This window comes from Nycticebus coucang, chromosome 18 (assembly GCF_027406575.1).
Source record: "Nycticebus coucang isolate mNycCou1 chromosome 18, mNycCou1.pri, whole genome shotgun sequence".
Classification (NCBI taxonomy): Eukaryota; Metazoa; Chordata; class Mammalia; order Primates; family Lorisidae; genus Nycticebus; species Nycticebus coucang.
The window spans coordinates 56,195,830-56,217,416 of NC_069797.1; the positions used below are offsets into that span (position 1 = coordinate 56,195,830).

The following is a 21,587-nucleotide window of genomic DNA, read 5'->3' on the forward strand; positions in this document are numbered from 1 at the left end:
ATTTGGAGCATATCCTTCTAGATTTAAGTATTATTTAAATATTATTCTTTTTTCTTCCTGGTCTCACAGAAGACCATGAACATTCTTTGGTAGTAGTACAGTTTTTTCCCCCCGCATTTTTTTTTTTTTTTGGCCGGAGCTGGGTTTGAACCCGCCACCTCTGGCATATGGGGCTGGTGCCCTACTCTGTTGAGCCATAGGCGTCACCCCAGTTTTTTTTGAGACAGAGTTTCACTATGTTGCCCCAGTAAAGCGCTGTGACATCACAGCTCACAGCAACCTCAAACTCTTGGGCTTAAGAGATTCTCTTGGGCGGCGCCTGTGGCTCAGTGAGTAGGGCGCCGGCCCCATATGCCGAGGGTGGCAGGTTCAAACCCAGCCCCGGCCAAACTGCAACAAAAAAATAGCCGGGCATTGTGGCGGGCGCCTGTAGTCCCAGCTACTCGGGAGGCTGAGGCAAGAGAATCGCGTAAGCCCAAGAGTTAGAGGTTGCTGTGAGCTGTGTAACGCCACGGCACACTACCAAGGGTGGTACAGTGAGACTGTCTCTACAAAAAAAAAAAAAAAGAGATTCTCTTGCCTCAGCCACCCAAGTATCTGGGATGACAGGCACCCGCCACAATGCCCAGCTAATTTTTTGGTTGTAGTTGTCGTTGTTTGGCAGGCCCGGGGTGGGTTCGAACCCAGCAGCTCCAGTGTATGTGGCTGACGCAGTAGTATAGTTTTACTTAAGTTATAAGCACTGGTTGTAAGCATACATCTGTCATAATTTATAACAATTTTACAATCAGTAGACATTTTGGATGTCTCAAATTTGACATCACAAAGTTATAATAATAAATATCACCAAGTACCTCTGAGCATAGATCTTCGCAGACTTATAAGTATTCTTATAGGAATATTATTTCTAGAAGTGAAAGGGCAAGCACACTTTATAGTCTGATAGACCCTATCAAATGGTTCTCTTCTACAAATATGCAAGCTTATACTTTGAATCAAATGTTTTGAGGATAACATTGCAGGTTTTTTTGATATAATGGTTTCTGGAAACATTATGGATTATGTATTTACCTCACCATGATGATAAGAAGACATTTCAGCCACTGACCCAGCTAACTGGGCAACCTTTACCTCTCGCTTGTCATTCCGTTTGAAACAAGTAAACAAAACCTTTCTCTGACCTGGTTTCAAACCTTTAAAATGAAAGAACAAATATAAATCTTCAATTTAACCATTTCTGGACATTGATTTCCAACTTACCATAAAAACAGACTAACAAATTATAACTCACCATCCACCATAGATGGGATAGATCTCTCATTATCAGAATTTGAGAACAAGATAAGTTCCTTGTTTATGAAGTCATTATATGTCAGATATGTGGTAGTTTGCCCATACAAGTAATCCTGAGGGAACCAAAGAGAGAATCATGTAAGAGAGTATCATTGCCTTAACAATGCTTAATATAAAAATAAAACAAAGAAACCTCTCAAAACTATCATTCCTGTGACGATCCTTCAGTCCTTCAAAAATACATAATTATACAGAAGTACTTTATGTTTTAAAAGGTATAGCAAATTTAACTGCTGTACAATTTAAAAAAGTGTATTCCTAGCCAGGCAAGGTGATTTATGCCTCTGGGAGGCCGGGCAGGAGGAGCCCTTCAGCTCAGGAGTTCAAGACCAGCCTGAGCAGGAGTTAAACCCCCATCTCTTACTAAAAGTAGAAAAAAAAATCAATTGGGCATTGTGGTGGGTGCCTATGGTCCTAGCTATTTGGGAGACTGAGGCAGAAGGATTGTCTGAGCCCAGAAGTTTGAAATTGCTGTGAGCTAGGTTGATGCCACTAAACTCTAGCGTGGGGCAAGAGTGAGACAGAGTCTCAGAGAAAAAGTACATTGCCTTTGTAATGTCTTTCAAACTTAATATATTTATGCAGCAGTCCAAATAAGAATATAGTCCACATATTTATATATTTTCTATTATAATAAATTTTTTACGGAAGTAACTATTAAGCAAGTTTAACTTGCTAAAATATTAATCCTAAAAGGTCACCCAAATAATTCATTTTGAGGGATCTATTTAAAATTGTTACCTCAGGAAGGCCAAGTAATTTGCGTTGTCTTCTATCCTCCATGAAATGCGTTAACCATTCCTTTCGATCATCTACCTGTTTTTTGCTAAAGGCCTACAAATTAGAAGATAAGACAAGATGTCACTGGTACTAACAGGTTTCAAAATATCTTAAAAAATAAGCAAACAGGGCCTGGGCACAGTGGCTCACACCTGTAATCCTAGCACTCTGGGAGGCAAAAGTGGGTGGATTGCCTTGAAACCAGCCCAAGCAAGAATGAGACCCCGCCTCTAAAAATAGCCAGGTGTTATGGCAGGTGCCTGTTGTCCCAGCTACTTGGGTTGCTGAGGAAAGAGAATTGCTTGAGCCCCAGAATGTGAGGTTGCTTTGAGTTATGACACCACAGCACTCTACTGAGGGTGGCAAAGTGAGACTCTATCTCAAAAAAAAGAAAAAAAAAAAAAAAAAAACCAAGCAAACAACAAAAATCATGTTTTCTAAAATATCTGATTTCTTTTCTGAGATATGCTTACTGAACACATTCTCATTTATAAAACACTCATATAAAAAGTTACATGTTTCAGCAGGGCGCGGTGGCTCATGCCTGTAATCCTAGCACTCTGGGAGGCTGGATTGGTTGAGCTCACAGGTTCGAGACCAGCTTAAGCAAGAGTGAGACCATGTCTCTACTAAAACTACAAAAAACTGAGGCAAGAGGATTGCTTGAGCCCAAGAGTTGGAGGTTGCTGTGAGCTATAATGATGCCATGGCATTCTACCTAGGATGACAGCTTGAGACTGTGTCAAAAAAAAAAAAAAAAAAGTTACATTTCAATTGACTAGCTTAAGTAGTGATTTTTGAAATTAGACTATATATGGCTTGGCGCCCATAGCTCAGTGAGTAGGGTGACTGCCATATACACTGAGGCTGGCAGGTTCGAGTCCAGCCCAGACTTGCTAAACAACAATGACAACTGCAACAACAACAAAAAATAAATCAATAAATAAAACAGGCATTTGTCAGGTGCCTGTAGTCCCAGCTACTCAGCAAGTTTGAGATTGCTGTGAGCTGTGACACCATAGCCCTCTACCAAGGGTAATATAGTGAAACTCTGTCAAAAAAAAAAAAAAGTGGCGGGCACCTGTAGTCCCAGTTACTTGGGAGGCAGAGTAAAGAGAATCGCCTAAGCCCAGAAGTTGGAGGTTGCTGTGAGTGGCATCACAGCATTCTACCGAGGGCGATAAAGTGAGACTGCCTCTACAAAAAAAAAAAAAAAAAAAGAAAGAAAGAAATTAGACTATATATATGAAATACTACTCAAACTCACTAGGCTGATTGCAGCATCATCTTCAGGACCTGCATATTTGAATTGGATACGATGTCTTTTCATATCTGCAAAGTATTCTTTAGCTTCCTTTGATGTGCTAGTGCCTAAACCTACAAAACCAAGAAAACCGACTTACCCCACATAATCTTGTATAAAGGTATATAATAAAAGTTGTATATGGGTTTCATTACAAACCTTTGTAATATTTGACTTTCCATTTTTTATAATTTGGTGTAGAGTTCTTCCATTCTTCAAATTCAGGAATACTATAGAATGCTATTTCTTGCTTGTTTTTAGACACCTATGGTAAAGAACACACAGTTGCAGTTTTGTACACTATGAGGCCTTCTGTATATCACCACCCATCACTGAGTTTGTATGTGTAACCAGGTTTGAGGAGTGGGTCTTAAAATATCCATTATGGTTATCCTATAAAGGTAAAATAAATACCTTTACAATGGGAGTGATAAATTCCTCCAGGAAACGATGTCGCAGAAGAGAGGGCCAGTTGTGATGGATAAAATTAATCAGCAAGCCTTTGATATGGGAACCATCTTGGTCCTAGAAATATTTAAAAAGTCAAACCTCAAAACGAACTGTTTAGAAACAAGTGAATCTGTTCAAATACAGATTCACTTAAACCTGTCATATGTAATATACATATGACTTGATGTCTATTAGAGATAATGAATAAGCTGGCTAAGTATTTTTTTGCATGGCAGGAAAGCAATGCAACAATAAGATATGCTTTATTTAGTTTAACAATCTAGAATTTCTGATTAACAAATCTGACCTGATCTGTCATAATCATTATTTTCCCATAACGAAGAGTCTTCAATGAATCTTCATCTTCATAGTTTTTCTTGTACTGAAGACCTACAATCTTGATGATATTGTTTATTTCAGCATTTTCCATGATCTGAAATGGACATATCAAAAAAAAATTTTTTTTTTAATTTTGAATTTGAAAGGAACAATGAACAGAATGTTGCTTGGGCTTTCTTGAGCCTTAGTATTAGTTAATAAGCCTATAAGTAAGTCAGAGAAGATATGCTACAATGTACCCAATTTTTTAAAATAATCAAATTATCTACAAGTGTAACTGCCCAATGAAAGCATGAAATAAAGACAAAGTCCTATATTATAAACTAAATTTAGATTCTAAAGATAGTTTATATCTACCTGCTTATGAGAAGCTTCTCGAACATTGAGTAATTTTCCTCTAAGAGGGAAAATCCCATATTTATCTCTCCCAACCACACCAAGGCCTGAAACAGCCAAAGTTTTGGCTGAGTCTCCTTCAGTCAGGATAAGTGTACAGTCAGTGGAGTTTCGGCCCCCTAAAATAAAAATATACAAATTTATATACACAAATATTCTAACTTGGATGTACTACTATTAATAGTATTGTGATAAAACAAATAATTCAAAATTTATAACAAATTGGCTTAAGAGTAAAATAATTATATTTATATATATATATATATTTTTTTTTTTTTTGTAGAGACAGAGTTTCACTTTATGGCCCTTGGTAGAGTGCCATGGCATCATACAGCTCACAGCAACCTCCAACTCCTGGGCTTAAGCGATTCTCTTGCCTCAGCCTCCCGAGTAGCTGGGACTACAGGTGCCCGCCACAACGCCCAGCTATTTTTTGGTTGCAGTTTGGCCGGGGCCGGGTTTGAACCCGCCACCCCTGGTATATGGGGCAGGCGCCTTACTGACTGAGCCACAGGCGCCGCCCTAGATATATATTTTAACTAAAGTTCATAGTAAATGAAAAAATCTTAGCTCTTTAATTTATCATGATACTCATATTGCTGTTAAACATTGGCTTGATTATATTATTTGTTAGGAAATAGATCACTATATAAACCTTTTCACTTTAGGTACCCAATCATCTCAACATTATTTATAACAGCCTAAAATTGGAAATGACCTAAATGTTCATTAATAAGGAATTAATTTTTTTTTTTTTTTTTGTAGAGACAGAGTCTCACTTTATCGCCCTTGGTAGAGTGCCATGGCATCACACAGCTCACAGCAACCTCCAACTCTTGGGTTTAAGCAATTCTCTTGCCTCAGCCTCCCAAGTAGCTGGGACTACAGGCGCCCACCACAACGCCCGGCTAGGGAATTAATTTTTAACAAAATTATTCTATTGAATATGAAATGTCAAGGAAACAATCTGCTGTTAACGGATAAAACAAGTAACTAAGCTACAACGTAAGGTCTGGTGGAAACATAAATACCTGCATCATTGGCATCATCAAGTTTGGGAATTCCTTTGATTCTGTTATGTTTTACAGCTGAACACTTCTTATTTAACTGGACTTGGGCCTTAAACTTCACCCAGTTTAGTATGCTTTCTACAATACCACACCCAATTGCCTGAAAATGAGAAGATTCAAAATAGGAAAGAAGCATTCTGTCAGAAATCGAGAATACAAATTAGCCTCCATAAAAATATTTTAAAGATATAAAAAGAGATAGAATAGAAATTTCTGAGTAAGGAGTGGCACATCTTCCTATATCAGGTTATCATCACTGAGGGATAATTTCATTTTGGTTCATTCACTCAATAAAGATTTATTATGGGCTGGGTGTGGTGGCTTATGCCTGTAAACCTAGCACTCTGGGAGGCCAAGATTGGAGGATAACTTGTGCTTAGAAGTTTGAGACCAGCCTGAGCAAGTGACACTCTCTATATAAAAAAAAATAGAAAAATTAGCTAGGTACAGTTGTGTAAGTTTACGGTCCCAGATACAGGCAGGAGGATTACTTCACCCCAGTTTGAGGTTTTAGTGAGTTATGATGATGCCACTATACTCTAGCCCAGGTAACAGAGCAAGATTGTCTCAAAAAAAAAAAAAAAAAAAAAATTTACTGGCTGGGCATGGTGGCTTAAGCTTATAATCCCAGCACTCTGGGAGGCCAAGGCAGGTGGATCGCCTGAGCTCACAGGTTCGCGACTAGCCTGAGCTAGACTGAGACCCCAATCTCTAAAAAAAATAGCTGAGCGTTTTGACAGGTGCCTGTAGTCCCAGCTACTTGGGGCTGAGGCGAGAGAATTCCTTGAGCCCAAGAGTTTGAGGTTGCTATGAGATATGATGCCATGGAACTCTACCAACAATGAAAAAGTGAGACTCTGTCTCAAAAAATAAATAAATAAAAATTTACTACTTAGTCATATTGTGCTAGATACTAAGCTACCTATTGGAGACATAGAGGTTAAATTAGACATGGCCCTTGTCCTCACAGAGTTTAAGTCACAACAGAGAAGACAGAAAGAAAACAAATCACAAGGGTGATAAATGTTATATATAAGTGAAAAGTCTGCTACATATATTTAGGCAGAGGGATTAGCATGTGAACAAGATCTAAGGAGAAGAGTTCTGTAATTTTGAGTAATTTAAAACCAGCAGGGGCTTTGCACCCATAGCTCAGTGAGTAGAGCACCAGCCACATAAACTGAGGCTGGTGGGTTCGAGCCTGATCCGGGCCTGCTAAACAATGACAACTGCAACCAAAAAATAGCTAGGCATTGTCTCAGGTGCCTGTAGTCTCAGCTACTTGGGAGGCAGAGGCAAGAGAATGGCTTAAGCCCAAGAGTTGGAGGTTGCTGTGAGCTATGACACCACTGCACTCTATCGAGGGCAACACAGTGAAACTCTGTCTCAAAAAATAAATACAAAATAAAACCAGTAGGACTGAAACTTAGACAACACCGGAAAAAGTGGCATGGAGGGCTGGGTGTGCTGACTCACACCTGTAATCCCAGCACTCTGGGAGGCCGAGGCAGGTAGATTGCCTAAACTCACGAGTTTGAGACCAGCCTGAGTTAGAGCAAGAGCCTCAGAGCCTCAACATAATTGGCATGTTGATCCAAGCTCTTGACTTGTAAAGTCATGTTTTCTTTTGTCTGAGAGTCAAAGGTTGGGTTTTCAATTAAGGCATTCACAAAAATCCACATGTGATTTTTCATCTGCCCCGTCTCTAAAAATAGCCAGGCATTGCAAGGGGTGTCTGTAATCCCAGCTACTCAGGAGGCTGAGGCAAGGGGATTGCTTGAGCCCTGGGTAGCGCCTGTGGCTCAAAGGGGTAGGGCACTGATCCCATATGCTAGAGGTGGCGGGTTCAAAGCTAGCCCTGGCCAAAAACCACACACACACAAAAGACTGCTGGAGCCCAAGAGTCTAAGGTTGCTGTAAGCTATGATGCGACAGTACTCTAATGGGGCAACAAAGTGAGACTGCCTCAAAAAAAAAAAAAGGGTGGTGCCTATTGCTCAGGGAGTAGGGCACTGGCCCCATATACTGAGAGTGGCAGGTTGGAACCTGGCCCCAGCAAAACTGCAACAAAAAGTAGCCAGACTTTGTGATAGGCGCCTGTATCCCAGCTACTCGGGAGGCTGAGGCAAGAGAATCACCTAAGCCTGGGAGTTGGAGGTTGCTGTGAGCTGTGACGCCATAGCACTCTGCTGAGGGTGATAAAGTGAGACTCTTATCTCTTAAAAAATAAATAAATAAATAAAGAGATTGAGGTTGGAGGGGTAGATGGGATTAGATTATAGCAGATCTTTCTTGTTGGCCAAATTAAGGAATTTGGACTTTTCCTGAACCAAAGTCATTGAAAGACATCAAAAGGGAGTGAAGATAGGCCAGGCACGGTGGCTCATGCCTGTAATTATAGCACACAGGGAAGCTGAGGTGGGTGGACTGCTTGAGCTCAGGAGTTCAAGACTAGCCTGAGCAAGAACGAGACCCCCGTCTCTACTAAAAATTGAGAAACTAGCCAGGGCACGGTGGCAGTGGGCACATGTAGTCCCAGCTTCTTGGGAGGCTGAGGCAAGAGAATTAGTCAAGCTTAAGAGATTAAGGATGCTGTGAGCTATGATGCCATAGTAACTCTACCCAGGATGACAGAGTGAGATGTCTCAAAAAAATAAAAATAAAAAAAAGACAGAGTGAAGATAAAAATATATGCTTTAATATAAAAAGGTCTATCACTCAAGAGCAGGGGTCCTCAAACTTTTGAAACAGGGGGCCAGTTCACTGTTCCTCAGACCACTGGAGAGCTGGACTATATTTTAAAAACAAACAAACTATGAACAAATTCTTATGCACACTGCAAATATCTTATTTTGAAGTAAAAAAACAAAACGTGAACAAATACAATCACACCGCCTCATGTGGCTCGCGGGCTGCAGTTTGAGGACCCCTGCAAAGCATTGCAAAGAAAGGCCTGAACTAGCACAAAAGTTAAGTCCTTATTATAGTAATCCAAAAAGGAAATAATGATGGGAGGCTATGGAGGCATCCAAGAGATGTTCTTATTAATTGGATTAGAGAGGAGGGGAAATAAAGAGAAGGCTCCCAGCTTTTTTGTTTATGCAACCTAGTGGTTGGTTGGGGTTTTTTTTGGAGACAGTCTCACTTTTGTCAAACTCTGTAGAGTGCGTGGCTTCATAGCCCACAGCAACCTCAAAGTCTTAGGCTCAAGTGATTCTGTTGCCTCAGCCTCCCAAGAAGTTGGGACTACAGGCACCTGCCACAACGCCAAGCTATTTTTAGAGACGGGATCTTGCTTAGGCTGGTTTTGAAACTATGAGGTCTGACAATGCACCTGCCTCGGCCTCCCAGAGTGCTAGGATTACAGGCATGAGCCACTGTGCCTGGACTTTGTTAGGGGTTTTAAATAATTTAGAAAATTGGGGCGGCGCCTGTGGCTCAGCGGGTAGGGTGCCGGTCCCATATGCCGGAGGTGGTGGGTTCAAACCCAGCCCCGGCCAAATTAAAAAAAAAAAAAAAAAAAAAAAATAATTTAGAAAATTATTGCAGGGGTGAGGAGTTCCCTTGCAGGAAGGTCAGTCAGTATAGAAATAACTAATTCAGTTTTGCATATGTTGATTAAGAACAATTGTAGGCATTTAAGTGAGGGTGTTTGTTAAGCAGTTAGATGAATTCAGAAGTGATCTGAATAGTGATACCTAATTGAAAAATATTGATATGAAGATGGTGATTAAGCCCTTGCTAAAACCAGTAAAGGAAAAACCTTTTCAGATTGGAAGACTTAGAAAAGTGGGAGGAATCTCTGTTTCTGCAGACAAGGGCAATGGAAAGTAAAGTCAGGTGCTTCTATTTTTATTTCCCTCTAAGTACTCACAGCTTTGATAAATTTTTCACTTAATTGGCATGTTGATCCAAAGCTCTTGGCTTGTAAAGTCATGTTTTCTTTTGTCTGAGAGTCAAAGGTTGGGTTTTCAATTAAGGCATTCACAAAAATCCACATGTGATTTTTCACCTGCAATAAGAGTTGATTTATTAAGTCACTAAAAATGTACTCATGTTTTATTTATATGCTTTCTCTTCTTTCCTGACTTTAGAAAAAGAAAACTATGCTAAAATCAGTACCTGATGTGCTTTTACTGCAACACCACCCTTGTTCTTCTTCTTCACAACATCAACAAGTTTAGTCACAATCTGATCAGCTACATAATCAACATGTCTGCCACCCTAATGAAGAAAAATATCAAACTATAAAACTCTTGCTTCCTCAAAATTATATTAGTAACAATAATCAAACATAAAAAAACCCTAATGTATCTTCTTTTATACCACGGTAGCCCAACATTCAAGTCCATTTTATACAATATGTTAAAAAACAGTAAGAACAATATATGTAAAGATAAATCATGGGCGGCGCCTGTGGCTCAGCGGGTAGGGCGCCAGTCTCATATGCCGGAGGTGGTGGGTTCAAACCCAGCCCCGGCCAAATTAAAAAAAAAAAAAAAAAAGATAAATCATGACTAATAATTCAAGAATAAAATTACCTTGGAAGTAGCAATGCTGTTGACAAAGCTAATTTGCTGAAAGCCTTTTTCACTCATTGTTAAACACACTTCCCATCGCTGGTTTACTTGTTCATGTATTACTTTCAATGGGTTGCCAGTTTCATCTACTTTATCTTTCAAATACATATCCACATAACTACGAAACCCTTTTACCTGTATAGGAATTAATAAAGGCAATGGTATTTTTTAAAAGTTATGAAGTAAATTTCAAAAGAAATGCAATGATGTTCACTAACTGGCATATATGAGAATGACCATTAAAGGACACAAAGTATTATTTTAGGTATTTCTTTAAGAAAGACATTCCTTCAGTAAGTTTAAAATGAGCTGATTAAAAAAATGTAGTATACCATTCTTTTTTCAGAAACACATAACTGAGAAATGCCAAGAAACACATATGGAAGGGAAAACAATCAATTTTCTTCTTGACAGTGGTCACTTTGTTATCCTTAATGTCCAAGAAAATACTCACTGGCAACTTATTTCCATTAAGAAAGACTTTCACATCTTTGGTGGATCCAGCAATATCATATGCTCGTCTAACCATCAGTGCTACAATGTCTTTGTCCAGGCTCTGCATTTTAAACTTAGACAAGTCAGGCTGGAAAGTGATACATGTATAATCTTCTCCATTAAAGGGCTTGAGTTCCATTTCACCACTTCTCCCCATGTTATCCCTCCATGTCTATGGAAGTAAAGAATAAACATGAAAATCCAAATCATATCACAAACAAAAACTAAATATCACAAATTTATGAGTCCTACTAACTCAATATATATGCTCATGATTAGTTTTCCATAATTCAGTAGCTCATAAATTATGTCAAATTAAGTTTGGCACTATAGCACAGTGGTTACTGTACCAGCCACATACACCAAGGTTTGAACCCAGCCCGTGCCAGCTAAACAATGACAAATCCATCAAAAAATAGCCAGGCATTGTGGTGGCACTTGTAGTCCTCTCAGCTACTTGGGAGGCTGGAACAAGAGAATCGCTTAACCCCAAGAGTTTGAGATTACTGTGAGCTGTGATGCCACAGTACTGTGTCTCAAAATAGAAAAATTATGTCAAATTAAACCAACTGTTAATGTCATTATAAATGGCTGTACTACAATTTATCATCAAGGCACAATATATCTATTTACTTGCCTGCTTGAACATTTTCTTGTATTCTCTACTGGCTGTTTCCACAGTAAATTTGGTACTGAATATATTACACAATTTGGCTCCATAGCCATTTCGACCACCTGGTGAATAAACATGAAACATTATTTTATTGTTATTATCTCATTGACAGTTTTATTTCTTAATCACTGGCAAAGCTATTCAATTATAGAGATTTATTTTCATATTTTTACCTTTATCCCACAGATAGTCATTTAAAAGATGTATTTTTGTAGCAACAAATATGTTCTTTAATTCCCTCCATACTGTACCTGTTACTTTCTTTTCATCATCATCATAGTTACTGGAAGTTAGGAGCTGTCCAAATATGAGAGCCGGGACATACATCTTCTCAACTTTGTGTTCAACAACAGGAATACCTTTTCCATTATTCCATATACTGATTAAATTGTTTTCCCTAAGAAAAGATTGGGTAATTTATTGAACAACTAGTGTCAAACTAATGCTTAACATTTAAAAATATTTAAATACTGGGTGGCACCTGTGGCTCAGTGGATAGGACACCAGCCCCATATACCTAGGGTGGTGGGTTCGAACCTGGCCCTGGCCAAACTGCAACAAAAAAATAGCCAGGTGTTCTGGCGGGCGCCTATAGTCCCAGCTACTCGGGAGGCTGAGGCAAGAGAATCACTTATGCCCAGGAGTTGAAGGTTGCTGTAAGCTGTGATGCCATGGCACTCTACCGTGGGTGATAAAGTGAGACTCTGTCTCCTAAAAAAAAAAATTTTTTTTAATACTATTATTTCTAAAGTATGTAAATCATAATCCTTAATTTCTTTTTACTTTATTTTTTTCTCAATTTCTTTATGACTCTTTTTGTATATACTATATAAAAGTCAGTAAGAACAACCTTTCCCAGCATACTTTGTTCCTAACACTCCTGATATAGGAGCCAAGAAGAAAAAATTAAAAAAACTTTTTCCGGGCGGCGCCTGTGGCTCAGTCAGTAAGGCGCCGGCCCCATATACCGAGGGTGGCGGGTTCAAACCCGGCCCCGGCCAAACTGCAACCAAAAAATAGCTGGGCGTTGTGGTGGGCGCCTGTAGTCCCAGCTGCTCGGGAGGCTGAGGCAGGAGAATCGCTTAAGCCCAGGAGTTGGAGGTTGCTGTGAGCTGTGTGAGGCCACGGCACTCTACCGAGGGCCGTAAAGTGAGACTCTGTCTCTACAAAAAAAAAAAAAAAAAAAAAAAAAAAAAAAAACTTTTTCCAACACCTGGGTGGACACTGATAATGTTGAAAAAATATGAAATTTAAAAATAAAAATGTTAGGATAAACAAAGGGAAATGATTTACACCCAATGGAAAGAAAAGACAAAATTTGGAAACATTATTATACCACCTTTTTTTTGAGTGACTTTGTCACCTTTGGTAGAATGCTATGGTGTCATAGCTCACAGCAACCTCAAACTCTTGGGCTCAAGCAATTCTCTTGCCTCAGCCTCCAGAATAGCTAGGACTAGAGGCGCCTACCACAATGCCAGGTTATTTTTAGAGACGGGGGTCTCACTCTTCCTCAAACCTGTGAACTCAATCCACATGCCTCGGCCTCCCAGAGTGCTAGGATTACAAGCACAAGCCACCACACCCGGCTATTATACCACTTTTAAGAGTATCGTCTGTATCTCTACTTCCCATAGTTTTCCCACCCAACAAAGCACATTGCAAAACAAATATAAAAGGGAAAAATATTATCAAACATAAACTGCCCACTCACCAATAAAATGCGGAAAATGTGTTTGGATTTGTCTCCTAATTATTTTAGGTTAGTTCTTAAAAGATCATTTTAATTATAACTGGATATATGCTATGGTTCTTATTCCAGATAACACTTAAATATTGTCTATAAAAAGGACTAATAAAAACTAGCTCAACAGTTTTTGGAAGATTATGGTTATTACCTCCTTAGAAGGATTCAAGTATAGTTTTTGTCATAACTAACCAGGCTAATAAAAAGGTGAAACAAGCACCTTGACTACCCACAAAGGAATACCCAGCATTTATAACCAGAAATGTTTGATCAAATTACTATATATCACCACCTACTAGTTCACTGTTCAAATAGCATCATGAGAAAAAGTTACAACTCCAACAATCAGAATATTTAAAGAAATTATTGGAGATGCTTGCTGAAGTATTTATAGATTATGTGTCGTGATGTCTGCAATTTACTTTGAAATGGTTCAGAAAAAAATACGGATGGAGACAATATGGATTACGTGGATAGCTCTTGGATCTAGGTGGTCGGTATCCAAAAGTTGTTCACTTTAACATTCTGCCTTTCATTATTTTTATAAACCTTCATTTAAAAAACAGCAGCCAATTTCACCAGTAATCAAAGTAAATGCAACTAACAATAACAATGAGCTATGTAACAAACAAAAAATTAAGCAGAAGACTTACGAGTCAATTGTGACTCTAATACAAGACATTTTGGGGTCCCTTTGTTTGTTGTCCGCGGCATTTACTAAAATAAAATAAAACACATTTGTAAGAAATTAAAGTGTTTTACAAAAATTCTTAACTCTAAGATATAGGGGAAAAGTATCTCGAATAGCACAGGAGTAGCATCAATAAGGTATTAATTCAGTAATTTTTGTTCTTATTACTGTTGCCTGGGAAAAAACTTGCTGTGCTCCAATAGACTGTCTTACCTCTGTCAGGTGAGATGAAATGACAGGAGCCCTGGCTATCCAGGGTTTGGTAAGAATACTTCAAATGAAGTAGATCATTACATGAAAGAATGTACTCACCTAGAATCTCATCAAAGATTTTGTACAAACCAGGAACAAAAGTGACTTCCCTGTAGTTAATGCCAACATCTTCATCATAAACCCACATTTGCTAGAAATAAGGGAAAGAAATTGTGATTTTTACTCTGTTTATTGTTTTGTCATGATTTGCTGCTAAGTCTTCTAGATTAAATACTACAATATATGTGGCATACATATATGTGTGATAGTTAGAAAATTAACCTAGAAAAGTATACATTTCAACTGCTAAGTAAGTGCATTTAGTTAGCTTGGTTTTACCTGCGTCACTAACTCCACAGAGCCAATGTAGGTGTCTGGGCGGAGCAAAATATGTTCCAATTGTGTTTTCTTTTGATAGATCCTTTCAATAGACAGTCTTTTCTTAGCATCATTCTTCTTTATTTTGTCGATTTGCATGTTTTCATTTACAGGCTAGCAATTTTTTAAATTAGAAGAAGAGATTTTTAATCAATGGTTTATCAGAGATGATGAGCAACTTGTCTACCATGAGAACACAACCCAGTCTATCACTAATGGCAGCCTGTTAGCAGGCGGTGCTGGGATCCGACATAGTTTTTGTGCAAACACAATTTAAATTCGCTGGAGTTGGGTCGGGTCTCCAAGTGTCCGTTTAGAGAGACTTGAGTTTGGCGCCCTTAGCACAATAGCGCCAGCCACCTACACCGAAGTTGGGTTTGAATCCAGCCTGGGCCAGCTAAACAACCATGACAACTGCAACAAAAAATAGCCGGGTGTTGTGGCAGGCGCCTGTAGTCCCAGCTACTTGGGAGGCTGAGGCAGGAGAATCGCTTAAGCCCAGAGTTTGAGGTTGCTGTGAACTGTGACGCCACGGCACTCTACCGAGGGTGACACAGTGAGATTGTGTCTCAAAAAAAAAAAATAAATAAAATAAAAATAAATAAACAGATCTATTGTCCCTTTAAGGTGTGTCTGTTGGGGAAACCTTTTTCTTGGAACCTGTTTTATTTATCTGTTTGTATTTCAGGTTAACCAGTAGTTGGATTTGTTAGGAGGAGTCCCTCCTCTGTGAACACGTTTTAGATGTCATCGGTACAACACACCCACTCCCGTCAACTGCTGGACACAGGTCTGTGCCTGCGACACTCAGGGACATAGAGATGCTAGTGCTCCAGCGGAGGTTGCGGGAAGCTAAAGATTTGGGAACAGGAAGGACATATTTTTTTTTAGAGACAGAGTCTCACTTTGTCGCCCTCGGTAGAGTGCCGTGGCGTCACAGCTCACGGTAACCTCCAGCTCTTGGCCTTAGGCGATTCTGTCGCCTCAGCCTCCGAGCAGCTGGGAGCACAGGCGCCCGCCGTAAAGCCCGGCTATTTGTTTGTTGCAGTTCAGCCGGGGCCGGGTTCGAACCCGCCACCCTCGGCATACGACTACCCCCGGGAGTCGCAGGCGCCGCCCAGGAAGGACATTTTTTGAAGCCGGTCGGGTCCTCGGCGGAGATCGGCGACATTCCATCCAGCTTTCCCCCCGCGGGAGGGAGAGCAAGGCATTCTGTGTGTGCGACTTGAAAGTTACTCGCGCACGTCCCAGCGGGACACAGCCCGACCCTGGACGGACGAACCCTGCGCCCTCGAAACAGTCAGACAACACGCGACAGCCTAGAAGCCAGTTTACCGATCACACTTCACTCCCAGCACCACAAAGGGCTTCCCCCTCCTGGCGATCACCCAGGGCCCGGGCAATATGGGCGCCCAACACGTCACCGGCCGGCCCGCGGCCCTGCAGAGTCACCCCCTTCACCGACCGCCAGAGAGAGATGCTGGGCCCCGCCGAGGCTCCACCACCCGGCCCCTTCCGCGAGCTGTACCTGTAGCGGGGACACCTCCATGGTGACAGTCGGGAAGGGGCTCGAGAACCCTGAAAGCAACTAAACCGGCAGGACCCACGAGACAAGTCCGAACCAAGCCGCTTCTCCACAGACCAGCGTCGGTTAGAAAAGCGGCTCTCGTACCTTTTCGAGCCTGCCTCGATAGCCCGCCCAAACCAGACAAACCAATCCTTGACTCGCTCTCACCGGCTCCGTCCAATCGTATCTGATCTTTTATATCGACGAATGAACGGCTGAGTTGGCCCGGCCCGTTCGAACGAACCAATTAGACGAGGGAGGCGGGACTAGAGGATTTTTCAAAAAGAACCTGTCGGGCAGGTCTTAGTGGAGAGTGACAGGGTAATCTGGCCAATGGGGAGGGTTCATTAGTTCTCTCCCTCCCTCCTTCCTTCTCTCTCTGGAGACAAGCGGTGGGAGCGCCAAGGGGTTCTGTGAGGTGTTGGTCCGAGTTAAAAAAAAAAAAAAAGAAAAAAAAAAAGAAAGGGGGGCGGCGCCTGTGGCTCAGTCGGTAAGGCGCCGGCCCCATATACCGAGGGTGGCGGGTTCAAACCCGGCCCCGGCCAAACTGCAACCAAAAAATAGCCGGGCGTTGTGGCGGGCGCTTGTAGTCCCAGCTGCTTGGGAGGCTGAGGCAAGAGAATCGTGGAAGCCCAAGAGCTGGAGGTTGCTGTGAGCCGTGTGACGCCACGGTGCTCTACCGAGGGCCATAAAGTGAGACTCTGTCTCTACAAAAAAAAAAGGCTATTTCTTCCCCTAGCGCTGCTAACCTGGAGTCTAGAAATCGCCCTCCCGCTGAGGTTGTTAGCGAGAAGAATGGGAGTCTTATCTCCGTTTTCCGGAAAGCTCGGGCTTTCTGGACCCGCAGTCTCGCTGATCCGCGAACAGGTTCTGCCTCGGCCCCCTTCCCCACCACAGAATCTGTTTTTCCGAGACAAAGTGCTACCAGTCGGGGTGTACGGTTTCCATACCATGCAAAGATATAGAGAAGTTTTGCAAAATAAGAGGGCAGCGTTCAAGTCCCAGCAGAGCAGCATTGGGACTGCAACTAGTAAATAAAAAACAGGGATAATTTATGGTTATGGGCTCCAGAGCCGGAGGTGGGTTACAGCCTCCCTTTGCCCAGGTACTGAGCTGCCCTACTCTGCAGTTCCGAACAGTGGTTCACGTGACAAGGAAATGCCAAAGGCCAGAGAGTTTTTTTTCTTTTACTCTGACATATAAATTTTTGAATGGGTTAAACAAACAGAAAGTTAATTGTCCATGCAAGACGCTAGAAGAAAATAGCCACACAATAGGAATGACTGCTCCTCCGTCTGCAATACCTCTGCAATGGCTCCCTGAGTTTGCCTGGGTTTTAATCCCAGCTGTGCAACTGGCCATTCTTGTGACGTTGATGGGGAAGCTTTCTCAATGCTTGGATTTCCTCTGCTAAAAACAGGGAATTATAATGCTATTATCTCAGAGATGGTGAGGATTGCATGAAGACAAGCATAAGGTGTTTAGACTTGTAGGCTATGTTACAATATCAGGATCAGATAGATAGCTGGAATTTTCCTTCAGGTGTTATGTCAATTTGCAGGTTAATTTTCTTTTTCTTCTAAAAGAAGAGGTCAACCGTTGCTACATAAACCCAGCATGTCCCAGGGAGGGCCAATGAGGAGGGGGTGTGATGTGACAGAAAGCCAAGGATGGAACTAGCTCAGGAAAGCCTGGAGCTTTGGCATTCATTGTTCTGGTCCCCGGCCACCAGCAGTCCTTAAGTGTTCTCAGCTCCACTCTGTTCACTGCATGTGTTGGTTAAGGAAGGCAGCCTCAATGCACAGGACCCCCAGAACAGCTGTGGGGAACCCTGTCCAATAGCTTCTATCCAGGCAGAAGCCTGACCAGGCCCTGGGCTACATACAGGGCCAGCATGTCACTCTCTGTGTGTTTCCCCAGGACACAAGATGTCCCATCCAGTCAGAAACCAGCCTTGCTGCCTTCTACCTCCTGAAACACAGAGCCCCCCAGGTAGAAGTGGTGGCCAGGCTTCCCCAAGGTCCACAGTCCAGCTTTGGCAACTCCTGTTCTCCACCCTGTAGCTCATCCCAGCCTGTGGTACCTTGCAAGACCCACCCGGAGATGAGGCAACAGAATTTTTCTTTTTTTTTTTTTTTTCTTTGAGACAGAGTCTCAATTTGTTGCCCTCGGAAGATTGCCATGGTGTCATAGCTCACACCAACTTCAAACTCTTGGGCTCAAGCAATTCTTTTGCTTCAGTATCCCGAGTAGCTGGAACTGCAGGTACCCGCCACATCGCCCAGCTATTTTTAGAGACGGGGTTCTCTCTCTTGCTCAGGGTGGTCTCAAACTCATGCATTCAGGCAATCTACTTGCCTCAGCCTCCCAGAGTGCTAGGATTACAGGTATGAGCCACCGTGCCAGGCTTGAGGCAACAAAATATTAACCAGCAGCTCCAGCCCTACTTCCTGGGACCCAGCTTTATTTATTTATTTATTTATTTATTTTGAGACAGAGTCTCACTCTGTCAGTGGGGCTAGAGTGCCATGGCCTCAGCCCAGCTCACAGCAACCTCAAACTCCTGGGCTCAAGGTATCTTCCTGTCTCCGCCTCCCAAGTAGCTGGGACTATAGATGCCTACCACCATGCCTGGCAAGTTTTTCTTTTTTTTTTTTTTTTTTGTAGAGACAGAGTCTCACTTTATCACCCTCGGTAGAGTGCCGTGGCCTCACACAGCTCACAGCAACCTCCAACTCCTGGGCTTAAGCGATTCTCTTGCCTCAGCCTCCCAAGCAGCTGGGACTACAGGTGCCTGCCACAACGCCCGGCTATTTTTTGGTTGCAGTTCAGCCGGGGCCGGGCTTGAACCCACCACCCTCGGTATATGGGGCCGGTGCCTTACTAACTGAGCTACAGGCGCCGCCCCTGGCAAGTTTTTCTATTTTTAGTAGAGATAGGGTCTCACTCTTGCTCAGGCTGGTGCAAATTCCTGAGCTCGAGGGATCCTTCCACCTCAGTTTCCCAGAGTGCTAGGATTACAGGCGTGAGCCACTGTCCTGGGCCCTGGGACCCAGCTTCAGATCTTCCCTGCAGTTCAGTCTGATCTTGATTGTGTTGAGTCTTTGTTCTGAAAACCCAGAAGCAGGAACTGAGGAGTCAAAAGGACTTTGGGGTCACACACACCTGAGTTAGAATTTTACCTGAGCCTGAGTTTCTTTCCCTATGTCTTTATCCTTTAGTAAAGGTACAGAGGGCTAAATGAGATATGGAAGCTCCTGGGATAATCCTCCAGCTCAAGCTCTGTAGGGCAGGATGGTCTAGCTCTGGCCCACCTATCTTCTTTTCTGGGCACAAGCTGTTTCTCTACCAGCCCTTTCCTCTTTTCAGAGTCTATCACAGGGTGGCCAGCATGACTTGTGAGGACCATTGAAGGAAGAAGTAGGTAGGGGTCTGGGATGAGTGGGCCTGGGAGGCATTGTACACAAAGAGGGAATTCTAGGTGCCAGCCAGATTCTAGTCCTGGGAGGCAAAAAGGGGCTGGGAGTTAGTTCCAGGGGGCGGTAGTGGGGGAAGGGGAAATCATCTTCATTATTCCCATGCCCCCACTCTGCAGAGGCCTGAACTAGCAAGCTGCACCTTACTCCTATCCCTATTAGCAGCTGTACTTGAGTACTTGAGTGGGACCTCTGACTAGGATACCTGCTGGGCATATGACTTTGGGCAAGTCAGCTCAGTATCCCTGTGTCCCATTTTTTTCTTGTCAAAATACAAAATTACAAGCAGTCTCCATTCTACAACATAGAATGCGAGTTCACCACTGGGCAATAGCAGAACAGTGGGCTTTGTAAGGTGGGAACAAGAAAATAGAACAACAGGAAAAAAACCAAAACCCAATCCGATTGCTAACATCACTTCCTTCTTATGCTGACTCAAGTAGACTGGAACCTCCTGTTTTCAGGAAAAAGTGATCTGTTTCAGGATCTATGTATTTTCTTCAAGTTTCAGTTTGATATGTGGCATTTAGCATGAGTGACTCCATTTTGGTTTGGTCTGATCTGGTGGGGCCTAGTGCAGGAGCTCAGTCCCTAGCAATGGACTTTCTTTTTTTTTTTTTTTTGTAGAGACAGAGTCTCACTTTATCGCCCTCGGTAGAGTGCCATGGCATCACACAGCTCACAGCAACCTCCAACTCCTGGGCTGAAGCGATGCTCTTGCCTCAGCCTCCTGAGTAGCTGGGACTACAGGCGCCTGCCACAACGCCCGGCTATTTTTTTTTTTTGGTTTGCAGTTCAGCCGGGGCCGGGTTTGAACCCGCCACCCTCGATATGTGGGGCCGGCGCCTTACCGACTGAGCCACAGGCGCCGCCCAGCAATGGACTTTCATAATTTTTCTTTAACAATCTAAAATGGAGATAATGAGAGTACTCCCTCCTCATAGGATGATATAACACAGATAAAATGCTTAGTACATTGCCTGGCAAAACTAACCAGAGCTCAGAACGTGTTAGCGATTATTACCTCTGCTCCTTTCTAGGACATTCCTTCCCTGTCAGTCTCATAAATCTTTTCTTCCAAAACTAGTTTAAAATTCCCCTCTCCAGGGAGTCTTCTCCGACAGTTTCTTTTTCCATGGAACTTCCTACAAGTCTTTTAGAATATATTTGCATATGCGTATGAGCTCCTTTTATAAGTATTCTTTGGTAGTTTTTTGGGGGTGTGTGAGACTATTTCCGTTCTTTGGGCTAAGCGTGGGAGAGGCCTGGAAGGCACAATGTCTCTTCCTTTATGGGGAGCTTCAGAGAAAGTGCAGTGTCTCTTCTCTCTTGTGGCTGACCTAGCTGAAGGGGGCTGGACTGAAAGTGTGGCTCTGGATTTGGGGGTTGGAATTGGCTAGGCTGGAGCCCACTGGGAATTCCTGGATGAAGCTGGGCCAGTGCCAAACTTCTTAGGTGGTTAAGCCTGGGCTAAGAGGCTCTGTTTCCTTTGAGGTTTACCACTGGCAGGGTCTGGCCAATCCTTTTTACCAGGGATACCAGTTTTGGGTTGGAGGAGGACAGAAAAACCCCAAATGTCCCATAGATCAGAACCTCTAGGTAGCCCCTGACAAAAGTGGAGGGCCACCAACCAGAAGTGGGAGGAGAGCAAGGGAAGTTCCAGAGGAGTGCAGCTCAGGACCAGAAATTAATGCCCAAGTCTACTCAGAAATTTCCTACAGCAATCTAGTAGTTCTGTATCCATCTAAATTTTGAAAATGTACACACATTTTAACCCCGAAATTTAACTTCTAGGAATATTGAATTCAACCCCACAATTGTGCAAAGATAAGTGTACAGGGTCATTTATTGCAATTTTGTATATTATTGTGTTTTGTTTTTTTTCCTTTTACTGTTAGTTGCATCTATTCCCGTGCCATAAGTTTTTGTTTCTTCTGTTTCTTCTGGGATATCTTTTTCTTCTGTGTTACCTCCTCTTCTGGTTTGGGAACAATTTGTTCCTTTTCGGTAAGGATCCTCTTGATGTGGCAGGGGGAG

General features: G+C 42.3%; 1 protein-coding gene across 1 annotated transcript in view; it reads right to left on the reverse strand.

Annotated features, from left to right (window-relative positions):
• TOP2A (DNA topoisomerase II alpha) overlaps window positions 1-16,211 on the reverse strand; it is a 35,168-nt gene extending 18,957 nt beyond the window's left edge. The window contains exons 1-19 of the mRNA XM_053570852.1: window positions 16,036-16,211; window positions 14,469-14,621; window positions 14,190-14,280; window positions 13,840-13,903; window positions 11,691-11,836; window positions 11,404-11,501; window positions 10,726-10,938; window positions 10,233-10,406; window positions 9,814-9,915; window positions 9,566-9,703; window positions 5,653-5,791; window positions 4,583-4,740; window positions 4,194-4,319; window positions 3,851-3,961; window positions 3,596-3,701; window positions 3,401-3,510; window positions 2,095-2,187; window positions 1,292-1,406; window positions 1,072-1,193 (exon numbers count right to left, since the gene is read on the reverse strand). Of these exons, the coding sequence (XP_053426827.1) occupies window positions 1,072-1,193; window positions 1,292-1,406; window positions 2,095-2,187; window positions 3,401-3,510; window positions 3,596-3,701; window positions 3,851-3,961; window positions 4,194-4,319; window positions 4,583-4,740; window positions 5,653-5,791; window positions 9,566-9,703; window positions 9,814-9,915; window positions 10,233-10,406; window positions 10,726-10,938; window positions 11,404-11,501; window positions 11,691-11,836; window positions 13,840-13,903; window positions 14,190-14,280; window positions 14,469-14,621; window positions 16,036-16,056 (2,280 nt within the window). The 5' untranslated portion in view covers window positions 16,057-16,211. The remainder of the gene's footprint in view (window positions 1-1,071; window positions 1,194-1,291; window positions 1,407-2,094; window positions 2,188-3,400; window positions 3,511-3,595; window positions 3,702-3,850; window positions 3,962-4,193; window positions 4,320-4,582; window positions 4,741-5,652; window positions 5,792-9,565; window positions 9,704-9,813; window positions 9,916-10,232; window positions 10,407-10,725; window positions 10,939-11,403; window positions 11,502-11,690; window positions 11,837-13,839; window positions 13,904-14,189; window positions 14,281-14,468; window positions 14,622-16,035) is intronic.
• Between the last annotated feature and the right edge of the window lie 5,376 nt (window positions 16,212-21,587).